General features: G+C 35.1%; 1 protein-coding gene across 1 annotated transcript in view; it reads right to left on the bottom strand.

The window, feature by feature from the left end:
• The window catches only part of LOC149804475 (Golgi-pH regulating cation channel-like), a 133100-nt gene that overhangs the window by 90597 nt on the left and 16375 nt on the right, over positions 1 to 26128 (bottom strand). Inside the window, exons 3-5 of the mRNA XM_089940689.1 lie at positions 21277 to 21383; positions 11839 to 11961; positions 2806 to 2859 (exon numbers count right to left, since the gene is read on the bottom strand). Of these exons, the coding sequence (XP_089796815.1) occupies positions 2806 to 2859; positions 11839 to 11961; positions 21277 to 21383 (284 nt within the window). The remainder of the gene's footprint in view (positions 1 to 2805; positions 2860 to 11838; positions 11962 to 21276; positions 21384 to 26128) is intronic.

The raw sequence follows: 26128 nt of genomic DNA, 5'->3' as shown, positions 1-26128 counted from the left end.
GAAACAATGTATGTACCCAGATTTAAATAACGTTTTTGAATGGTATTGCAATGCGCATGCCCACAACACCCAACTCACATTTCATGCCTAAGAATATATTACTAATAATTTATGTTACCTTGAAATAAGTCTGTTTTTAAGACAAGGAGAACATTTTAATAATTAATGCTACTTTTAAATGAAGATATTAACTGCTCTAAGTTATATGTAGATTTCTTACTATATACACATACATATACATACACATACATCTCATAAATATGGTCCCCCTCTGGAAAGGCCACCCATCTTATACAGCTACCTTCCCGATGCAGAAGGGGTGGCAGTATAAGAGTGGGACCACTGTACTTATTTTGATTTCATCTCTCAAAACATGTAATGTTTATAATGAAGAAAAAAATCTAGAAGCCAATCTACTGATCAAATTTGCAAATCTACTGGTCTCAAATCCCGAGTCAGTCACATGTATGCTATCAGTTCAACAATTAAATATTTGGGGCCCAAACCTTAGAACTGATCATTTTTAGCATAATACTCTGGGAATTTTTAATACATAGGAAACGCATTTACAACTTCCTATCATTCACCATTTATGTAGTTATTGTTCCAGTTTTTTTTTCATATGTCCCTTTACAACATATTAAAGCAATTATTTCATGGATTTGTGCAGTGTAAACCAAAATTAGCAGTAAAATTTTGTTCTGTAGTGAAGCTGTAAGTTATTTCTTTGGTATAAACAGCCTTTTCACAGTCCTTAATGCAAGAACAAGGATCTGCACCAACAAATATTTAAACATAATATGAATTAGGCTCATCATGACAACTCTGTTACAGGTTTTCATTGGAATGAAAGTGCTCTATCACATGGTACTTTTATTTAGCTTCACGTCTAATTTAAGTTCCATTCTATTCTAAAGGATAGGAATCTTTTACAGGATAGTTGCCAGCAGTCACAAGTCTACAAATCAGAATACTTAATAATATTAAAAATAATATTCAAGTTTCAATTTTTTAAAAAAGCATGAAATAAATAGCTTAAAAACATGATTCAGTTCATTTATCAAAAAAAGTCATTTAGCATTCACGACAGATGATGTGACTCATAGCATCTCTTGGTAGACAAATATGTGCTGCTGTCTTTATCACTATGTATTTGTCAATGATCCAATCTGCGAGTCAGAAAGTTATAATTAAAGAAGGATGATATATCCACTGCTACGAAAATGGAGGAGCAGTCTGCTCACTTGTCAGCTCTTCAACAATGAAAATACATTGGAACATCTCAATACTCATTATAACTCTTGGATTACAGTCCAATGCTCTACCACTTATCAGCTCTTCAACAATGCACATACACTGGAACATCTCAATACTTATTATAACCCTTGGATTACAGTCCAATGCTCTACCAAATGATCTACATGTACTGTGGGAAAATAAATTCAATCAGTCAAAATTTTTTTTAAGGAAATCAAGATAAAACCATTTCCTCTTTGTAACTGTTTAATGTTAAAGCCAGCTGATATTCTTGTGCAGTAAGATATTAAATCAGACACTTTGGAAGCCATACTGGAATTATGATTGGCATCATTTACATTTAGGGCCAACTAAGCATTGTAAAAAGTCTTCTGCTGAAAAAGCTGATTTTGATTACAACTTTCCATTTAAGTGGAGTGGTGACAAGATTTTCAAGATGGCCATTGTGGTGGCAACATTGAGTATCAGACTTGCACAATTTTTATTTGTGACCAACTAGACAACATATGAAGTCTTCCAGTAAAACCCTATAGTGATATGACTTTCTGTTCTGGAGAAACAGCAATAACAAGATTGATGCTGTGTTGGCCATTCTGGCTGTAAGACTGGTACAGTAGTTATTTATGGAAAACAAGACATCATCAGAAGTCTTTTAGTCAAAACACTATGGTCACTGAAGCATCCATTTAAGTGGTGTAGTGATAACAAGATCTTCAAGATGTCCACTGTGGTGGCTATATGGGATGTCTAGTAAGCATTATTTTTATTTAGGTTGGCTGGTTTTGTGGGTTGAATGTGCACAGCCATTTTCTAGAAATAACATCTATTCAAAGAAATGGAATAATATAATGCCATCTACATCAGCCTTAAAATGTTAGCGTTCAATTTATGTACTTAACAAATTATCATCTGAAATTATTTTACACTTACATTGTTCATTAAATATATTTTTTAGCAGGACTGAGTCATATCTATATTTATCAGCAACTGCTAGCTGCCTTAATATTTATTTCTGTGTTGACAGATTCTTTTCTTGCTATTCTCTTGTGACCAGATGTAGGAGACCTACAAACATGTAACCATTTCAGCCTGCTCAAATTAGACCCAAATCAGTATTTAAAACAGAGTGCAGACAGATTCTGTATTTAAAACTTGTCCTACTCTCTAATAATCAATGTAATTTTCTAGGGATCAAACCATTCAACGAACAGTGTCAAGCACAGCACATGAATCATTTAATATACGATGCCACATTTTACTGACAGAATAAACTTTTAGAAAAACTTTGACATTCATATCTGTGTGTCTAAATATCCGATATTTTTCATCATACACATATGCTATAAATAGTATGGCATTTTCGTTTGTAATCCCCATTTGTTTGAGTTCTTAATGTTTATCATCATTCTCAAAATCATCATTCTCAAAAATAAATATTGCTTCATGTATCTTCGTAAGAGAGGACATCTATTCAAGTTGATACATTTAAATACACATTTTACCTTCTAATATGGATACTCCTTTAATTATTAATGCTACAATACCTACCTCTATCCGTGGATACACAGCATCAAGAATGGTTGGTGTTGCATCCATACGGTCCTTCAAAAGACAAAAAAAATAAAACAACTTAGAAGGGTTACTCAAAAAAAGTTTCTAATTGGTAGATTATTTAATGGCAAGCATGAAAAACTTGGTAGATCCATGAATACCAGATCTTGCACACCTGCCTCACACCAGCATAAGATCCAAGTATAACTGAAATGGGTCAGGTAATCTAGGTTGAAAGACATTTTCTGCTTAATAATAATAATAATAATAACCTTATTTAAAGAGGGTAACACAATTAGCCAAGAACTAATCTACCTTGAGGCCCTCATACAAAGGAATTTTTTTATTTTAGCTGCATCTCTGAAGCCACTGGATATGATGGGTTTGGAAGAAGGAAATAGGGTGGGCATTTCTAATCTCAACTGGAATACTATTCCAGAGCAGAGTTCCAGAGTATTGGAAACTTTTTTAAAATAACTCCTTCTTTGGTATGGGAATTTTATAATGTTTGGTAGACATGGATCGCAGGTGGGGAGTATTACCAGGTAGCCTATATTGGAATAGTGATTGTGAATATTCAGGAGCACTATTATGGGATATCCTGTACATTAATTTGGCTTTTCTCAAACAGATTCAGTCTTTAATACATAATATTTTTAACTTACCAGCTAAATTTTCCTTGCTTTCTTTCTGGATTGATATTAGCCCTAATGCTCTTTTTTGAAGATGTACCAGTTTTGCTATGTTTTTATCATTTTAATTACCCCATACTGTGTTACAGTAGTCTAAATAGGGTTGTATGTAACTGTTATAAAATAGTTTTCTGTCTTATCCTACTGAGAAGCCATAAACTTGAATTGACTTTTTTACTGATATGTTCAGTCCATGATAGGTTATTATCTACCAGAACACCATGTAGTCTATCATGACAGACCATTTCAAATTTTTATCCTTCCATGTCAGACATAGTTCATCACTATCAAGATTTTCCCCTTTTTTCCATGTTGAGATAAGTAATATTTTAGTTTTACCAGTATTTACCACCATGCCATTGCATGTGCACCAGTTTTCCAGTTTGTTTAGGGCATTCTGCAAAGAAATTTTGAGTTCATGCTTTGTGTTTTGGATATCTGACAATGTTGTGTCATGTGCATAGAGATCAGTAGATGATATTGAGTCTCTTAGTAAAAGTGGTAGGTCATTAATAAATAAAATAAATAGTAATGGACCTAGAATTGAGCCTTGTGGTACTGATCAATATCTAATTGTTCCGGGTTCAGACAGAATATTATTTATATAAATATGTGTTCTCTCACTTAAGTAAGAAGTAAACCATCTAACTGTTCTTTCATCACATTTGTAGATTTTCAGTTTTTTCTAAAGGATTTCATGATCCACCATTTCCTGAAATCTACAAATACAGATCCTATTAGTCTACATTGGTCAAGTGCTTGAAGCCATTGATCAGTTAGGGAGATCAAGGCAGTCTCACAGGAGTGTTTCTGTCTAAAGCCTGATTGATTAGGGTGTAACAGCAAGTGTTTGGTTAAATATGACATGAGTCATGGACATGTGTTTCAATCAATTTTGACAAGTTTAGTAGTACTGAGATTGGTCGGTAGTTATCAGTGTCATCCTTAGAACCAGATTTGTGAATAGGAGTTACTTTTGCAGTTTTCCATATTTTGGGGACAGATGAGGTTGCAATACTTTAATTGATTATGAATGTCATGCTATCTACAATAGCATAGGCAGAAGACTGAATGAGTCGTGGACCAATCTGATCAAGCCCTGTAGCTTTCTTGGTATCAAGTTCACTGAGACATTTTTCAACACTGGTGGGATAGAGAAACATACCTCCTTAGAGATTTTGCTGCTGCAGAACTTTTTAAGTTCTTTAAAGTTGTTTTCTATCACTGGTTCTTTTAACTTTGTAGTAATTTTTGTGAAAAAAAATCATTAAAAACATTTGCAATGTCAGTGTCATCAGTGACTATGGTGTTATTTACCAGAAGTGAATCAATTTTATTTGTGTGATCTTTGTGTGTTCCTCCAGTGAGTTCATTGAAAACTTTCCAAATGGAGTTTGTGCTGCTCTTTTTGTTTTCAAGCAATGATTGATAATAAGGTTTTTTAAAGCTTTTTTAATCATACTTGTTATTTTATTTCTCCATACTTTATATCGTGCATGGTTTTCCATAGCCTTTGTTACGTATATTTGATTTAATCCATATTTATTTTAATTTAATTGTCAGTTTTAAATTTTTTATTCTATCATATGCTATTATAATGTAAATTTATTCACTAGAGATGATACTTTTTCAGAAAACTGTTTGACCTTGACTCTTAGTTTATAAACACCAGGTGTTGATCTAAATTCTGACCTTGATTCAGAACTTGTGGCTACTTTCATAAACAATTTCTATTTTATTTTAAAATGATTGGTTGTTTCCAAGGTCATGATGGGACTACATGATTTAAGATGTAAAAAAAATTATTTTTTAATTTCTTGGAGTAAAATGATTGGTTGTCGTCAGAATCCCGTGTTTTCATAGCATCAAGGATTTCAGTAGTAAGCCAATTAGTTTGAATTTCAGTCTTTACTCGATGTACTTTCAGTGGTGCATGCTTAGAGACTACATCCATGAATAAGTCAGTCCACACCATCAGAGCTTCATCTATGTCATCCAAATTTTGGATCATATTCCATGGAACTTTATATAGGTCATTGAGAAATTGTTCTTCATTAAAAATTTTGAACAATCTGTAAGTGATCATTTTGTGTGTATTTTTCTTATTTTTCTTGCATTAAACCTTTCTTGTCAAAAAAGTAGAATAGTGGTCACTAAGACCAACATTCGGTACATTAACACAAGCCACATTGTCTGGTAGGTTGGTATAAATGTGATCAATAAGAATGCTCAATTTTTCTGTTACCCTTGTAGGTTCATTTACCAGCTGGTCTAGGCCTAATGATTCAATAAATTCTATCCAGTTGTTCCTTATTTGAGTATTGATAAGGTCCTTATTTATATTGCCGACCAAAAAATAAACAAGAGACCCAAATGTACCTGATATTGCTCTACTGGGACTCTTAACAGGTATTTAAAAGTGTACAAGTCTTAAAAAATATACATATGCATACCAACCCACCCTTTTCAGGGTTAGTTGGTAGTTCACCATTACAAGCTATGAGTGAAAATCACTATGCTCTTTTCACATATGGCTGTCTGCAATACAAAAAATTAATTCCTTCATGAACATGCATAAACAAAAGAATCATCAATGGTCTTATAAAATAAGCTCTTACTGATGAATGGAAGTGACCTCTTATTAACCTATATGTTGCTGTGTTTGAAAGATAAAATCTGACAGGCTCACTCCTTAGTATCAAATGTCATCTTGGCAATGACTGCTAAAGTAGGTTTATGCATATTCATGAGAAATGAGGAAATAATGTAGCAGGCAGACATGGGTGAAGAGAGCAGAAAGATGTCAGCAACCAAAAACAATTTTTTAAGTAAGTCATATGAGGAGCAATCTTATAAAGCTTGACTAAAATTTGATTCAGTAGTTCTATAGAGGATGTCAAAAAGCTTAAATGATGTAAATGTTGATGGATGTGCAGTGGGTGAGACTAACACAAAACCCAACTGCCCATAAGGGCCAGCAACTTACATCACTAAATGATCCTACATCTGTACTGATATATTTATAAAGGACCAGGTCTATGCATGTAATAATGTTACGTTAATAAAAAATAGCAAGAGCATATGCCCTCCACATGTTTAATGGTCTTCTATGTAGGAACTAGTAGGAAATGGTTGATTCTTGAAATCAGTGACTAACAGTCTCAATGATCTAGAGCTTTGGTCAAGGCAAGTGGTTATGAACTGAACTTGCTGCATGCAGAAACACTATTTTATTATTAGACTTACCATAATCATGACCTCTGACCTTTAGATCCCAAATCTAAAGGTTCCTTTATTACCTATGTGCAAACCACAATGTTTGGTCAAGGAATCTGCTCTGTGACCTTTTAACCCCAAAATCAATTGGCCTCTTCTTTACTTCAAGTGCAAGCCTTTAACACACTTTTGTTACAGTATTTGGCTTTCATTAATTGTCAGTAGGAAAAATCCATTACTCTTCTTACAGTTAGAGTGACCATAACCTTTGACCTTTTGAACCCCAAATCAACATGCCTTTTTCTTACCCCAAAAGCAAGTCATCAACAAAATTTGGTCCAGGTCTGTGTATATGGTCGAGAATTGAATTTTTGTGCTGGAAACATTTTTCTCCATTATTTATCAGTGATCTTGACCTTTGACCCCCCAATTCAATAGGCTTCTTCTTCAACCCATGTGCAAGCGTCTACACGGTTTGGTCTCAATCTGTGATGAAGAACTGTCATGGTGCAAAATCTATTCTTCTTCTCTCAGGCATGGCACAGTGATCTTGCCCTCTGAACTTTCAGCCCTAATCTTGATAAACTTCTTCCTTACCCCAAGAGCAAGATATCCACCGAGTTTCGTCATGGTCTGTTATGCAGAACTACTAATATTATGCAGAAACCATTTTTCTTCTTGCAGTCACAGTGTCCATGACCACAAATCTTTCACAACAAAACTGAATGGAATTTTTTCCTTACCACAAGTGGAAGATCAATGCATTCATATCCCCAAAACAACTGTTTGTGCATAAAATTCAAAAAGCATACCCTACAACACCTAACATGAATGTATTAAATCAAAGTACCCATGATACTTAAAGCAGAGGAAATAAAAAGGGTTCAACATTAATAATAATTGTGTATTCAAAAATGCTATAACAACCCAACATATAGATGATAATGTCAAATTTACAAGGGAGCCATGGCGGGCTCAGTGGTTAGCATGCCTATGACAAAAAGTGCAGGTTCGAATCCTACCATTGGACCAGCCTGGGTCAGCTACCATGGTGTGTCCTAGAGCAAAGCACTTTACTCCAACTGCCTAAGCACTAAATATCTTACTTGTGTTGCTGTACCATAAAGAACCAAATAAAAAAAATTATATATACAACATCCAATTAGAATCAGATCCAATATTCATTCTTAATTAACAGGGGGTGTGTGTGTGATTTGTATTTTTAATGTAACTTTAACAATTTTAATCATATCGCTATGAAGTCTAGCACTGGTGCATCATACTGCACACATATAGCATCAAGTCCCACCCAGTTACATTATCCAGACATCAGGCCGACCAGTCCTAACACTAACTCTTAATGCCGAGCACCAAGAAAGACAGCTGCAAGTACCATTTTTATAAGTTTCTGGTATGGCTTGGCCAGGGCTTGAACCTGCAACATCCTGCATCTGAGGCAGACACTCTATCCACTTAGGTCACCAGAGCATTCTCTAAATTAACAGTACCAGTTCAATAAAAAAAAATTAATTTCATGTCTAATAAATGGATTGAATTATATGTCCTAGTCTTGGTTTCACATTAAAATCATGTGTTAAAAAATGGTTTGAATCACATCTCTGTCTTGGTTTCACATTTAAATCATGGGTTGCTTTACTCTGGAAAGTTTGTAAGTGTTTAAGGAGAAAGAAGGGCCCGAAAAATTAATTTCTGACTCACTGCCCTGGAACACACAAGCCAAGGACCTGACCAAGAGGTACATCTCATGCGATTATTTGCTACAGTGCAGTAACACTAACAAAAGACTGAAGTAAATAAGAAAATGAATGCAAACTGAAAATTCTGATGACTTCGTACTGCTGCCTTTAAGGAACAAACTATGGGGTTGACATACATGCCATGTCTCCTGGATTATAAGGTAGTTTCTTTATATTTGCGAACTCATCTTTTGATCTACCAATTTGCTGACAAAATAAAATATCTACTAAGCATAAATATTTCAAGACAAAGCAACATTTGTCAAGCACAGGTATTTCAAGCTAAATCAACATTTGTCAAGCATATGCATTTCCACGAAAACAACATTCAACAGACTGTTTACAACTATTGTAATATGTCAATAAAGTTGTTATTGACCTAATAATCAATCTAATCATGCCTCGTAACATGCGCTAATGCATTTATTGTATGCATGTAAGTTGTTTTACTCATCAATATTTCAGTATTGAGTAATGTGTAATGTATAACAAACTGCAGTCAACCTGACAAGTATAAAACAGTTATTCATACTTGGAAATATAATAATTCTGGTACAATGTTAAAATGTAAGCTAACAGATTCAAAGGAAAATATGCCATCAAAAAATGTTTGCCAGTTCAATAATCCTTGGATAGACAAATTTGAATGTGTGAAGTGAAAAGGGAGAAAGTTTTTGTGTATTGCACAAAAAGCAGCACACTTCTGAACATTTCTAATGAGTGGAAAAAACATTTGAACATTTCTAATGAGTGGAAAAATGATCTTACATGGCAAAGTACCAAGTCAAATTTCATCAATGCTGTAGTTTCATCTTGTCTATCAGCAGATTAACTCATTCGGCCCCAGCACTGTTTCACTATCTCTGCTGATATGCCTCAGAAGCACAAAGCTGTGTCTAGCTGCTTGTGCCCCATAGTTTTTACCTGTTTAAAAACATTGTGCACATGCATTCACTCTTACCTTAATATCTCTTCTATATCCAAACAAAATCCATGAAATTGTCACCATTTATTTCAAATGAATTTGTCAACACACTGATGTAATTTTTTCCCTATCTGTCGAAGTCTTTCAAAACTTTTTTATACAGTATTTACAAACTTATGTGCAACGTTTATCCGCAATAACTCAGCATCATCATCTTCGGACGATTCAATCTCAGAAACTTTTATGTCCAAATCTAAATCTCACAAAATATCCAACTGCTGAACGTATCTTTCCTCAGCTTGCTCAATATTTTCAAGATCAAACCTGAGAAACTCCACATTTTTGCTCTCATCAAAAATCACTCTTCCGTCTGCCATTATTTACGATTTTTCATGAACAGAACACGTGTAGTTAAACCGCTCTCAAACTTTAGTCATTGGCTTCTGAACGATTCAAAAAATGAAAGTAAAATCATTTCTGATTGGTTTAATAGTTGTTTAGTTCTTGGAATAAACCATTTCTAACCAATCAGAGACGTTGTATCTAACACACATTCTTCACACCTGGAGACGGGATTGGCCATTGAATGCAGTAAACAATTCACAACTACAGGCGGGATCGGCCAATGAATGCAGAAACCGGATCATGCCTACAGATGGGATCGGGGCCGAATGCGTTAAAGACATACCAATTATAATATTTGCATTTTTTGAGAGAAAAAAATCATTTTCCTATAGATTTCATGCAGGTATGATTCAATGTAACAGTGTTTAAGTTTGCTAGGCAAGCTGGTAAGCAGCTACCCTATGCCACCACCATGCTGGCATTTTGTGACACAAGACTGGTTTTCATACCTTCCATGCAAGAAAAGATATTGATAAGGAGCTGTCTGTGAAGTATACAGTTGCTGTCTGTGAATTAAATGGTCTCCTAGGTGAATATAATCCACTGAGTGTTTGGATTGACTATATAAATATGTCAATGGCATCCACCCAAATGATCCATACAGAAACCTCCAAATATTCTGGTCAGAACTCTATAATTTAACTCGCAATCACTTTAGTTATGACTCAATTGTGCAACTGTTTCTGCCAAGTGGCTGTGGAACATTTCCAAGTTTTTCTTTAACTTTCATCAATATCTGCTAAATTCAAAGACTTTTCATGGTCAGGAGAAAAAAATTATCATTTCTCTTGATTTTTTCCCACTTTCAAAGTAGTGGGGGAACCCTGGAGAGAATATGGAGGAATCTAGAACTTCCCTATCCTCCTAAAAAAAAAAGCAAATAAGAAAGGGACTTTAAAAGCATTAAATTTTTATGTATACTGGGTTGGTACTATAGTAGGAACAGAAGGTGACCAAAATTATTAAAATATACATTGTTATTACCTTAAAGAAATCCAAACGACAATTTTAGTGTCTTCTAGTGCTAATAAAGTACATCTTTTGAGTTACTTCAATATATGATCAGATATTATATGTTTTCATAACACAAGTCCTAAAATTTGTCTAAGGTGTTCACCTTCACAGATCAATAACATTTCATCTCTGTCCATGTTTGTTAGAGTATTGACTTGACCAAGTCAGTATGTAAGAAAAATTTACAGTAGCTTTAAGCAAGTTGGTGGTTCTTCCCCGGTTCTTCCTCAACCAAATATATTGGTTACAATGTACAGCCTATCATGTGCTTAAAAAAGACATTACAACCCACAAAATAAACAAACTGACAATTTGTTCTGCCAAATGATAAAAACAAAAGGGGCAAGATTTAACATCAGGACCACGCTTTTCTGTTACTCCACCTGCTGGGAAGATAACTCACTATGATTCCTCATTATAATAAACATTTATTATAATAAATGCTGGTAGTAATGAGTGAAAATTAAAGTTAACTGAGAGCAAGTTATCCAGATATTTAAAACATGTAATGTATTCACGAGTTACTTGAATCAGTGGATGATAAAACTTTTATTGTAATAATGCAAGTGTCCGAGGAAAGTTATTAAGTTCTGATGATAAAGTTATGGTGGCAAAACTGTCAACACAAACAGATTATCTCATTGTTTTAAGAAAATACTTTTGCATTATGTGCTACAGTTTTCTTTTGTCCATTTAAATTCATGTGTGCTACCCAAATCTGGTGGGTGGTGGAACACAATCTCCCATGCCCTTGGTGCATATGGCCATCTATTTTATTGCCGTTTGCAACTGTGGCCATTTCCTCGTGCCAATATAATCAGGATGGATATGCAGGAATTAAGAGTAGTAGGCACAGTTTTCATGTTTTTCTAATGAAAAAGAACACCTAGAGGGCACACAGCAGTGAAGGCATAAAACAAAATATTGTGTGGAAAAACCACAATCCTACACTAATGGTGCATCAATGAATCTGCTATGTGCAACTAAACCTAACCCAGATATGTATACTGTTAATACTCACCTGTAAGGAAAAGGAGGTGCCATCACAATAATGTTGTTCTGCATTTTTAATGATTTCAACTTTTTTGTACCCCATACCTTGATATGGCACAACGTCTGGATGTTGAAGGTAAGACATCAACACCTGAAAAATAAGTACTTCATTTATACATATATAAGAACTTCAGTTATACATATATATCATGAATCCACAGAGTCAAAACAGTAAATATATTTTAAGGTTTCCACTATGGGGAAAACTGGACATGTTGTATGTTCATCTTTTTGTCCCAGACAGTGAAAATTCAGTATTCAACTGTTAATATATAATAAAATCACAAAACTCACCATCAAAAATAAGACAATTTTCCTGGTTTATGACGAATATGTACAGGCAAATCTATTCTCTTAAGTACAAACTATTATTCTGTATTAAATGTGAGTAAAAACCATTTATTTTGTTTATAAAGACCTTTTATAGTAAGATCTAGCAAACAAAAGTAATTGCAGCATTGCTGTAGCAAGAAATTTAGAAGTCTTGTTTATTCTAATTACTGTTATAATGTATACTGGTAATTAATTACTTTGGTTGGTATCAATACATATATCTTCACCGGTTTTATAAAAGAAACATTTTCTAAGGTTCTTAAATTTGTGAACAGAAGGTAGATCTGACACATCAACAAACGGATCAGAGTTCACTGGGTCTACTGTAGTCACATGGTATGTGAAGTTTGGTACTTCATGACAAAAAAATGTGAATTCAGAATATTGATGACAATGTTGATGGACCACTAGCTAAACATACAAAAACTGACTTATTGGTGGCAAAACACAAAGTATAAATGTGGCTAATGAGATTGAAGGAGACCACAGCTTCAAAGATAAATAGATAACTTTTAGGAGAGCAAATGTGGTATCAATTACATACATTTAATTATTTTGGTATCTGAATCACCACTGTCACTTAATTTAATATTTATCAGCCTGTTAACAATTAATTCAAATAAATGTTCTATATTATCTATATGAACAGTTCAAGCTTCAGGTGACAGCTGTCACAAATATCTGTTCTTTTGACACCACCCAACCACCCATTACTTGCTACTGCATCCCGGATTATAAATCTTGGTTATCATCTAATCTTCCTCATGAAACAACTTGGCAAACATGATCACCCTATCTGAGCTGTTATAGACAAAGTTATGGTAACAAGCCATACATAAAAAACCCATTTTACTCTCGTACAACCAATCTACCAAGAGATCAAAGAAATCACCCTACCTCAGTCGGTATTGACAAAGTTATGGCTACATGCCCTACATGAAAATGTGACATTTTACTCTTGTACAACCAATCTACCAAGAGATCAAAGAAATCACCCTACCTCAGTCAGTACTGACAAAGTTATGGCTACATGCCTTACATGAAAATGTGACATTTTACTCTCGTACAACCAATCTACCAAGATATCAAAGAAATCACCCTACCTCAGTTGGTATTGACAAAGTTATGGCTACATGCCCTACATGAAAATGTGACATTTTACTCTTGTACAACCAATCTACCAAGATATCAAAGAAATCACCCTACCTCAGTCGGTATTGACAAAGTTATGGCTACATGCCCTACATGAAATCGTGACATTTTACTCTCACCCTCAAGGTTTGAAGAATCTAAAGTGTCTATTTATGATCCACTTATCCAAGCAATCTCACCTACCTGTCACAGTAAAACAACTGATTAATATGATCACCCTAAGTTGAAAACGATTTTTAAGGTTATAAGCCCTACATAAACATGACGTACCGGTATACCCTCACCCAATCATCCAAAAAAACATTCTTCAATCATATAAAAAAATTTGTTATCATCTAGTTAAACAAGTGAAACAACTTATCAAATATGATCAACCCCCATTATTTTGAGTAAGAACCAATTGATAGCTGGACATGTGCACTGAAGCACAGACACTAACAAGCACAATATGTTCAACAAAGTGCTGATATAATAATAATCGTTCATTTCTTAAATTCATCATTCCATCATCATGCTTTTCATGTTGCACTGAAATTCAGATTCTAAGTCTTCTTTTACCAATTAAAGACACATCAACCTCAAAGAATTCACAAGTTATCTATATTTTGTATTTTTATTTGTTTATTTGCATCATAATGTCAAATATGAAAACTGTTCAACAATCCACTGTAGTTGGTTTCAAATAGATTTGCTTTTGGTATCCTGTGCTAGACATAATAATGTCTTGAGGCAAACAGTCTTAAAAATGTGTAAAGAGAGTTTGTTTTATACTGTTCTTTTCTCCATTAATGTTCAAATGGTCAAGGCTTTGTACCCTTTCAAGATTCAGTCTATTAGGTCTGGAATGTTAAATAAAATGAATGTATCACCCATGAACAAGACTCAAAATGCTACATTAAGTTCCATGCCTTTTTGGATCCATTTAATGGCAGAATTTTGCTAATGCAGCAGTGGACATTTTAATACTTCGTCGCTTTATTGGGCTCCATTAATAATGATTACATGGTCCAAGTGGAGACCTAAACTTTGACCACTGGACCAACTCTCACAACTGGCAACCATAGTGGCACATCCTCCAGAAATCACGATTACTACAGATGAAAACACAGAGGAATGGGGGGGAGCAAGTCTCCTACCATTTCAGACTGACAAACAAACAGGGTCCTTCCAGATCATTATTTACATGTCAACATCATCAAAATGGTAACTGTTTTTGAAAACCTTTCATTGGTGGCTGGAGAACCTATGTGGGAATGGAGTTCATTTTCAGTCTGATAACTTCACTGTGGTAACTTATCTCAAACAGAAAAGTGGAAAAAATACTCAGGCATTTTGTATTCTTCTTTGCGATTTTCTGAAGTGGTATCCTCAACGAAAATCCATATTTAAGTCTAACATTTAGTAGGCTGGCTAATGCACTGGCAGTCTCCTTGTTCTACAGAAAGGAACTAATAGAAATGAAATGGTTTCCTCATCCCTCTATTCTCACCCAAAAGATGCTTGATGGGATCGAACAATGAGGGACATATTGGTGACAAGGTGGAATCCCAAAACCTCAACTTCTGTCTCACCAGTTCTGGACACAAATGGCCTGAATAATAAATGCTCTTTCTATATACTGGAAAGGTTGAATGTATACACTCCTCCAACACCTCAGATCCTGAAGGGGATCCAGGAATCAACAAATCTGAGTGTCTCCTCATCCTGATTACTACACTCAAATGGGAAATACTTGACCAACCTCATCAATCACCATGAATTGAGATATCCACTCATCTGAATTAAGAAACTATGATGTTAGGTATTTCACCCCAATCCGAGTTGCTGAACCTGCATGTCAGGATCTTATGAAATATACCTTTAAGAATAGATGTTTTTCACAACAAGCAGTGTATAATCGTCAAGTGAGATGGCTATTCACCTTAGAGGCTTGTAAAGGCAACGTAATATAATCTCAGTGGACTGCACAAAGCACTTTATACCAATCTAAGCACCCATACCTCAACAGCCACCTTATACCCCCTAATTAGTGCCCCCAATCTAATTAATGTACCTCTCCCCTTCTGAAGAACAGGAAATTTAAAACTTACCAAATCATCACTGCTGTGTAATCCCTAAGTGCAACACAGGAATTAAGTGGTCCACAATGATAATTTTAACACAATCCCATTTTCATGTAACTCTTCGTAACATTTACCTCGCACAAATGCACGACACTATTGATGACTTTCAGAAATCTTACAGTAGTACTTCGCATGTTCAATGTAAATTGCAAGACCTGCACTTTTCAATGACAGCTGCTTCTGATCCATGATTACAACAAAATGTTGCAGCACTCTCAGTTGATCACAGTGTCACAATGTATATATATCTATGTATAAATTACGAAAGCCACAGGCACATATATAATGTTAAACATAATGCAATAGCTGGGCAGCAAATTCAAAGACTTGCCATTTCTGTTTCAACCAACTGCTGATTGGGAAATGTGTTGATCAATTGATCATTTTAGCTGTGCTGATATTTGCAAAGACAGAATTCAGTGGCTGAAAGAGAGGTGCATGTTGTGATCATAAGTGAACATCAAAAGAACATGATGCAATTAGCTGGGTGCAAAGTTCAAAAACTTGGACTAGCTGCTGAGTGGGAAAATGTGCTGATATTTACAATGGCTGAATTCAGAGGCAGAAAGACCAAGAGATGTACATGTGGTCATTAAAAGAGTAAACCAAATGAACAACTTTAGCTTTGAGCATTTATTAGGGAGTACACAGTAACTTTCTTCAATGAGACACAGTTAGCACCAATCACGATTAAACCTACAGTTCCATGATCACTAGCACACTGTGATATCATAGGAGAGGACACCGAACTAACTAAAGAATTATCTATTTATTTGGATTCCATATGGCCAATGATAATGGACCCTTACGACGTGGAAGTTATCATGGGCATGAACCTGGCAAACTAGAAAGCATTTCAACTGCTCTCAGGAGCTTAATTTGTTCACCTTTTTTAATACATTTTACCTCCAGATATTGGTAATACACTAATTCCCATCTAATCTGGACACTTCATCTCAAAGTCATCAACAGGACCCAGAGCAAGCTCTTAAGTGGTATTTCTGGAATATCAAGCCATTACATTGAGGGAGATCATGCCATGTTTTACTTTCAAGAGGGGAAGGGTGATATATCAGCATAGACATTTCATCCTGAATAAAGTGGTCTATCTGTTCTGCATACTGGACTAAACCCAAACCAATGAATTTACTTTGCATATTGGCTCATGAAGTTAGGACAGTCACCACAATCATTGCATTCAAGTAAAACTGTTCCCTATCATTATCAATTATGTGGGATGGAGATCCGAGTGTACTTGTGTTCTTATCAGAGATCATTTATCCTAAAAGTCTCAAGTTGATCTGGAGGAACTTTATTTGTGGTACAAAGCTTACCCTTCCAGATTGTTGGACAGATTCATACAGACATGGCTTCATAACTTCTGCTGGATTTGCAGGAGAGCAACTTTTCCCTTTTGAAGAAACTCCAAGACAGATGGAGTCTCCTCCAGTTGGGTTATCTAGAAGCTATCTCACATACCTTATTGAACCAGAAATGGTCTCTCTGATGTAAGTGGATATATCTTCCTCCACCCGTACCTATTCTCCTAAGATATTATGATTTGGTAATGTATTTAAAGAAAACAATTTTGTCTAGCAAAATATGTTCCTTTGACAATACTTAGCCAGTCATAATACACATACACCCTCCCAGCCTCCCTGCATTACATCCATGTAGACAGCTTACCTTTCGTTTCAGTAGTAACCGATGGCACAAATCCTTGTCACAAGATCATCACTATGCCCAATCACCACCAAGGTGGGCAGATAACATTAAGCCTTTTAGCTAAAAGTTTTAGTCTGGGAATGCTGGATTTGTGAGGCAGTAGTAGTTCTGCTAAGGTATTACGATGGAGTAAGTATTATCAAGAAAACATATTTTATCATAAAAATTTGGTTTCTGTGCAGCATCAACATCATCGATGTTAATTTGCAGGCATCACATCCGATCTCTATTCATGATAAGCCCTTTAATCATTTCATCACTCACTCGACTTGTTAACTTTTGATTCTGTGTTTGCATCATTGTATTAATGTAGTCTTTTGGTAAATGCAATTAATACACCAGACTCGAATCCCCTAGTTCTTAATGCTCTCGGCTTGGTTTTTTGTGATGGCACCATGGGGCTTCAAAACAGCATTGCTGATGTCCATGCAGGATGTTTGCAATTTTCCAATTTGTCTCGAAAAAAATGACAAGCTTGCCTGGGTCAACACCAATGACAACCCAGTTGCTTAACTAGGTCAAAACCACATTAGTGACAAACCTGGTCAGATCCACATTGATGCCACCCCATTGTTTAACTGGAACAACTCCACCTTGGTGTCAATGCTGCCCTGTCAACTGTCTAGTTGCTGTACTTGTTCATCTATAAATACCAACAGGCACTGTATACTATCAAGGTCAAGTGACAATGACAAGCTCAATGTATTTTGAAAGTCAGTGAAACCAGTGTTTCCCTTTACCCTCATTTGTGCTTCAGAGACCCCCAAATTTTTTATCTGACCCTCAGTTTTGATACCAAAGTTTGGTTTTTACTCAGTCTGACCTCCAGTTTTGTCACCAAGGAGATTTTTGACTCTCTCTTGCACCACTAAGGGATACACTGGTGAAACACATGTATAACATTATTGCTTTCAAAGTCAAGAATAACATCTTGGGTACATTCTTGGTGGCTGTTTAACAACAGCAACACCTCAGTCACTGCCCGTTTTTAAAAGCAAATTATTCAGTAAATGATATTTGTCTAAAATGCTACTGCGTTCACATTAACACAAGGGTAAAAGCCCTACTACCTCCAGAATCCAGCCCTCCCAAAGACATAAATTTGTCTTTTCTGTCTACATTATATAGACATAGGGTAATAACTCTTGTCCATTACCTCCCCTTGCCACATACAGGTGGTGCTAATTTTAAGAAGAACTGAACATCATGTAATGGTATGATTACACTGCAGGCAGGATGGAAGGGTATTAAAGTAATGTCTTCAGGCAAATATTCTAGGAGAAACATAATTTACTGAAATTTGCTTTCCTCTCTGAATATGTTCCCCCATCAAATTAGCATTAGAAGAATAGGTAATAAGCAGACGGAATGTTGTGCATCCTACCTTGAACAACCTCTGAGGGAAGAATATTGGATTCCCCACAAGAGGGTTATTTCACTCTCCTAATGTGCAAGCTGCACTACAAGTAACCATAATTTAATCTATAAATATTACAAACATACAGTCATTGAGATTACTGATTATTACAAATGATTGAATTTTCATTAAAACATATTTAAATCTTCCTGTGAATTTAAATCTTTCAAATCTGCATTATAAACAAGCATGCAAATAAATATGTAGGGTGTGTAGAACTGGAAGTATTGTTATTCCAGTTTTTCCACAAAATGTAAAACTGCCACCTATTATGCACAAAGTATTACTTTTACTACTAAAACAAAAGTAATAAATAGAAATAAATTTGTGATCTTATGAGGGAATTTCATTAAATGTATCAAAACATTATTATCCCATAAATAATCCTATTCAATGAAATAATCTACATGGAGCCCTATGGCCTCAAGTTACTGTATACATTCCCCAAAGAGGCCTATTCAACCTTCCTTGATGGATGCCACACAAGTGGGTATCTCAACTGGAGCCTGGGCATGCCTTACATAAAAACAATTTTGTAGCTTCTTCTGAACAGAAAGCCCAGTTTTTAGTCACCAAGGCTTCTCATAATGACCCATTCTCAGCAACTTCATTCAGCTAGCTGAAAAAGGCTGATGTGGTGCTGCTCCTCCCACTTTCGAGGGCATGACAAGCTACCCCAGAAGTGTTGTACATGTAAGTGGTACAGCTCCCCCCTCATGGGAGAGTGTGGCATACTGCTCAGGCTGTGAGGCATGTAGTGCATCTCATAATTTAAGTGAGGGAGCAACATGCTACTCTGAATATGAGATATGTTCAACCTTTTTCCCCTTCTGGGGAGCTGATCCACTCAAATTTTGAGTCCCTCCTTCTGGAGAGGCCTCATCTGTCCCCAATGAGACTGGTCCCGTAATCTCCTGGAACTTATGACAGCACTTCCAACTTGATGATTTAATGGGTCATTTGGGGCTCTACAAGAGAAACCCGATAAATCTAAGATGAAGGGAAGGGACATTTCCTATGCCATCTATATTTGCATCAGGAAGCAGCTAGATTCCAGATTTCATTAGACCATAATTTTCAAATGCATAATGATTCAATCATCATTTTGAAAAATGAGGCAGTCTGAGTGAGTGTCCCATGGGCACTTCTTGTGGCCACACTTTCCCGCAGACTGCCCATATACTGTTCTCTGAAATAAAATTTCCTGGAGAAAAACGATGAGTAATTATATGTTATTATGTCACACATGAACTCACCTGTTGTTTTTATGGTGTGTGCTATATCCACCCCATGCATGCACAAGGAAAACAATGAATCCGCTTGTTAGGAACTGATTTTTTTCTTTTCTTTAGTAAAGTAAGATGTTCAATTGTTAAACCTTTATGGAGATGCAGTTGCAAGACACACATAATAACAATATGACATGTCACAAAACCAAATATCAATAATACAAAAATGAAAGGAGACTGAATTGGTGTTTAGCCAAATATTTATTAAAAAGGAATACATAATTCTTGCATTATTTATTAACACAAAAGACTTACCCATAATCAGTTGCAATTGATAAGAATATGAGTGTACCCTAATCCCAATGGGGCAGATACAGCATAGTAACCTAGGAGGTCTCTTAAAGAACTAAATTATAAAAGGGGGTGGGCATTACTGACATATAAAATGAATACCGAGAAGATAAATGTAACCACCGAGATATATTTTGTTGACTGGAGACTGCAATGCAGTAAAGCTCTTACAACAAGCAATTCATGTCCATTAACATGGCATCCATGAAAAGCAATTACGCCACAATTCATGTCCATTAACACAGCATCGTTGAAAAGCATTTACCCCACAATTCATGTCCATTAACATGGCATCCTTGAAAAGCAATTACCCCACAATTCATGTCCATTAACATGGCATCCTTGAAAAAGATGACTAGTCCACACATGAGCATGCGAGGTAAACAAGTGGACCATGTCTTAACGACAATTCTCCACTATGTGGAAGGATGTATTTACATCAATGGATAAAGTTTTGCAGCCCAAAAAAGTAACAGCTACACAATAGCAATGGGTGATGCAGTGCTGGGTTTTAACTGAATATTAATAAAGACAAAAAGATATATAAAAAAGCAAGAACACTTAAAATCCCAACAATAACAGTTCTGGTATTTATTAGTAAATGAAAACTTTCAATTTTTCAAATGAATTTAAATTTGTAAAGTGTCCCTTCTCAATGTAACCTTTACTAAAATACTTGTACGCTTAAGGTCTTCATTTTGGCATCACTTTTTTTTAATCTCTCAATTGATTTTCAGTCAAATTAGAGGAGAATTCATTAAGCATCATAAGAGCAAATACCCAACATAAATAGTTGTTAAAGCTTCTAAAACTGTCATGGCTATGGATATCACTTGGTGATTTGTCATTTGCAATAGAATGTTACTACAATATTATACTGCATCATAGTAGAGGCTACCAAGAGTATTTGTATGAAATTAGTTTCATTACTGAATACAGTACAAAGTTATGCGTTTTGAAATGTAATGATTTACATACAGTATGTGTGCACATGAGGTTTTGATCAGCTTTTCTTTTCAGGGTATATGACAGAAGTATTAACTAGTGTACTGTGCAGAAACTACAATCACACTTACTTGTTGGAATGATTCTGTTGAATCATACTCGCTGACACACAAAGAGTATCTCATCACCCATTCGATCTGCAGCATGGTATGATTCCCCTTAGTAGGCTGACATGAAACTGAGGAAAAAAATGAAAATAATCACTATAAATATATATATATATATATATATATATATATATATATATATATATATATATATATATATAAAAACACTTGCCATTATGATAGGAATTTTTGCTACAGCTGTACTTCCAAACATGATTATCACATGATCAGGCTGGTTCTGGGTAGTTAGCTCCATTTTAAATTTTGTAATATGAGCCATACTATGGTCCTGAACGAGTTGAAGAGATAAAGGATTTTATGAAACTCCTTCTAGAACTACACTCGTGTCATTCATTTATCTGACAATTTATCATGTACGAAGTACAGGACCTTTTTTATGTCATTTATTTATCAGGTAATTTATCATGTAAGAAGTACAGGACCTTTTTCATGTCATTTATTTATCAGGTAATTTACCATATAAGAAGTACACAGTCTTCTTCATGTCATTTATTTGTCAAGTAATTTATCATGTAAGTACACAGCCTTCTTCATGTCATTTATTTATCAGGTCATTTATCATGTAAGAAGTACACAGCCTTTTTCATGTCACTTATTTGTCAAGTAATTTATCATGTAAGTACACAGCCTTCTTCATGTCATTTTTTTATCAGGTCATTTATCATGTAAGAAGTACACAGCCTTTTTCATGTCATTTATTAGGTAATTTACCATGTAAGAAGTACACAGCCTTCTTCATGTCATTTATTTATCAGGTCATTTATCATTCAAGAAGTACACAGCCTTTTTTCATCAAGAAACTTGAGCTTGAAATAAATCACTGGAACTCAAGTAAAATCTTGGAACTTGGAGGTTATTTTTCACTTTTGTTCTTCTACATACATGTAAAATATCATGCATATTTACTCTAAACGCCATATCAAAAGGGCCTAGCTGGATAAGGGCCAAGAATGGCCCTCAAATAACTAATAAATAAAAGAATCTGAAAGAGTGTTTGTTATAGTTTTATACCATAACTGCTACATATCCACTTCAACATACATGTATGTAAACATGATATAATGAAATAGTGTGGAAGTAACAGTTAATTTTGTTCCTTAAAAAAGTGCATGTCCATCCAAAACCTCAAATTTAGCCAGCTTTCCTCATCTTCAAAGTCTTCAAAAACTACAACCACAACCAAAAACACATTTTTGTTGATTGTTTTATTTTACTGAAGCCCCTATTTTTGTAATTAACTAAAACATAAAAATTGTATGTCCTCATCTGCACTTTTTCCTTATAAACAGAAAAAGAAACCAAAACTACTCTTAGCTTATCAATAAAAATGTCTGTCACTGTAAGGGCCTATTTCACAGTCACAAAAAATATGCAATTATCATTTTTTAAAAACAAATATGACATTCAAATGTCAAGTATAGAAAAGGTGAATAAAAGGTAAAACAAAACAACAGTCTATCTCATTTTTGACTAACATGGGCTGAAAAACAATATAATTAAATATAGTCTGTGTGTGTGTGTGTGTGTGTGTGTGATTATGATTTTTAACCTAGCTTTTACATTTTCAGTCACATTGCTACGATGTCTGCAGTGTGGCAGTTTATAGTGATGTCCAGCCCTGGGGCATCATGCCGCAGACATGTAGCATAACGTCCCACCCAGTCACATTATCCTGACACCAGGCCAACCAGTCCTAACACTAACCTCTTAATGCTTAACGCCAAGCAAGGCAGCTGTTGGTACCATTTTTGTAAATCTTTGGTATGACTCAACCGGGGATCGAACCCGCAACCTCCCGCTTCCAAGACAGACGCTCCAACCACTAGGCCACCGAAGCGGTCAAATACAGTCTCCAGCATGGTCACAAGTCTTCATATCAGAGGCAAAACCACTTCATAAACATATGCATAGATTTCAGTCATAAAACCAACATTTTGAGAAGTTTGATTAAACTAGGATCATTAATACAGCCTCAAGTAACTAGAAGCTCAGCCAATCAGATGAAAGATCAACTAATCTGATAGGCATATATCTTGATAATAATAACAATGCACGAATTATCTAAATCATATCAACGAAAGTCAAATCAGAAAGATAAAGAAGTTCAAGCAAATGACCTCATTATTATAAAGGGATTTTCTCATTACTGAAATTGTACAAGATCTTGCTGGTATAAACATACATTCCATGTTTGGTCAAAATCATACATAAAGCTGCAAAGTTTACCAAAATTGGTAAATGTGTACACAAAATACAAAAATACAAAATAATCAAAACAATGCCATTTAATCGAAATGATTCAAAACTCAAACCCTGCACTTTATTCAACCTGTGATTTGTTTGATTTGTTGCATATGTGTATCTTTTTACCTGTTATGACAGGATTCAGTTGGTAAGATGTCTTTGTTGAGTATACCTGACGGTTTAGGATAAATATTCATAGAATCTTAGTGATTTTGTAACATATATGTACATGATAAAACAAATCAGTAATGTAACCTGACAAGCTCTTTAGACATGCATGAAAGTTCATTCATGCCATAATACTGGAGAAGATCTCAAACAAACAATATAATTTATTGTCTGTCACTGTCACATATGCAGTGCCTGCTATAACAATGTGGTTTGTCTGTATTTTGCAGTGATTCCCAATTAACACCAATTTAAAAATATCACTACAGCGATACACAGTATTACCTATACAAGCACCTGAAGTAGTATGATGTAAATATTTTCTTAATTATGTTAATGGAGAAACAAACAAATGAAGATATATAAACGAAAATAGATAAATGAAAAATATTGGATCTGGTGAAAACTTTTACTTCTAGACATGGTTTGGGAAGTCACACAATGTATTAGATGGAAATTTTTGTTTACAATTCCAACAAATGTCTACTTTAATACAGTTCTGATGAAAAATTTAAGGTACTCAAGAAGCAAATAAAGTGACGCATACTGGTTCATTCAGTCAAACTGAAGATGATCTATAGCTTTCTGCTAAACTTTAAAGTGAAATAAATATATAAAGAATTCCAAATGAATTGACAATTTGAGGATTTCCACTAAAAGTTTTACACTTTGGTGATTAGGAATTGGAGTGCTTCCACTTGCTGACAAGCACCAGTTGCTGTTTTGAATGGTTCTTCCTTGAAGCAGGATGTAGCAGAGGAAATGGTCCAAGGAGGAGTATAGTTAATCAAGCAGACCTTCCATGAGGTTGAACCTCTGATCACCAAAAGAATCTTCTCAAAGCCATCTGAGTCAAGAGATAATCACACTTTTGTTACCGTAGTGCCTGCAGGAGAGAAAAATCGCTCTGATGGGATTAAGGGCCAAAATTGCAAAAGAGCCCCCTTCCAAGTTCTGACAAGGTGGGGACATTTTTGAGTTAATGTTACAGGAAGAAAATGGGTTTCTTTTGGTTGAAATTGTTTTTTTTTAGTTATTGTTCCAGTAACAGAATGGGGAACTCTTGGTTGAATTGGCTTCTTGGACTTAATGTTCCAGTAAGAAAATGAGTTACTCTTGGCTGAAAATGGCTTCTTGGAGTTAATGTTCCAGTAAGAAAATGGATTACTCTTAGCTGAAATTGGCTTCTTGGAGTTAATGTTCCAGTAAAATAGCAGATTACTCTTAGATGAAATTGGCTTCTTGGAGTTAATATTCCAGTAAGAAAATGGGTTACTCTTGGTTGAAATTGGCTTCTTAGAGTTAATGTTCCAGTAAAATAACAGATTACTCTTAGCTGAAATTGGCTTCTTGAAGTTCATGTTCCAGTAAGAAAATCGATTACTCTAAGTTGAAATTGGCTTCTTGGAGTTAATGTTCCAGTAAAATAGCAGATTACTCTTAGATGAAATTGGCTTCTTGGAGTTAATGTTCCAATAAGAAAATGGATTACTCTTGGTTGAAATTGGCTTTTTGGGGGCATATAATCATACTTCAGCATCAATGGAATCTGGAGCTACAATAGAATTTTAATACTCCCTCAAAATAGTCCCCTAACAAATCATCCTGAGTCCATTTTCCTCTTAAACAAGGAGATGTACACCCTGTCTGGTTAATATGATTACTTTCAATATTAGGCATAGTGTTTGTGTCATTGTACAAGAGAGTAACCGTTGCTTGAGGGATAATCATTTGTTGAGCTGCAAATAGAACAGCCTTTTGGAAAATGTTTTATCTCTTTGGCGTAAAAAGGGAGACATTGATACCTGGGATACAAAATGGTGCACATCATGGCAATTTTTTGACACGTGTCCTCACTGTCAAGCTTGTGTCATGACTAGATTTCATGAAGCATATGTCATCACTGTCAAGCTTGTATCTGGACTATATATAATGAAGTTTATGTTGACTGAATTCAACATGAACTAAGGTATATGTGTTTGATTCATTCAAGTATCAAGAACTGCAAAGTACTGGGTACAACACACTCAATGTAGGACACTCCTCAGAACACCTGACCTGGTGATAATAATAATAATAATAATAATAATGTGCACTTAGTACAGCACCTAATGTTTAGAAGCTCTAAGTGGTTTACAATATTAGATAACATTAAAACATACAATGACAAGATTACAAAACCAAACACATGAAATTACAAAACCAAAAAATACTGACAATAATTAAGGAAGTAAACACTAAGTCCTTAAATCTGTTCTTGTAGTTGAAATAGGCAAGTCTTAAGAGCACTCTTGCATGAGAACTAGAACCATTAATTCCATTATCTTCAGCTGTGAGCTGATACATCAAGAATATCAGCTTCTTTGGTAGCGTTTTTATCATG

This window comes from Sinohyriopsis cumingii, chromosome 2, assembly GCF_028554795.1.
Source record: "Sinohyriopsis cumingii isolate HCF-2022 chromosome 2, ASM2855479v2, whole genome shotgun sequence".
In the NCBI taxonomy this organism is placed as follows: Eukaryota; Metazoa; Mollusca; class Bivalvia; order Unionida; family Unionidae; genus Sinohyriopsis; species Sinohyriopsis cumingii.
The sequence above is the reverse complement of the archived record's forward strand: the minus strand, read 5'-3'. Positions and strand labels throughout refer to the sequence as shown.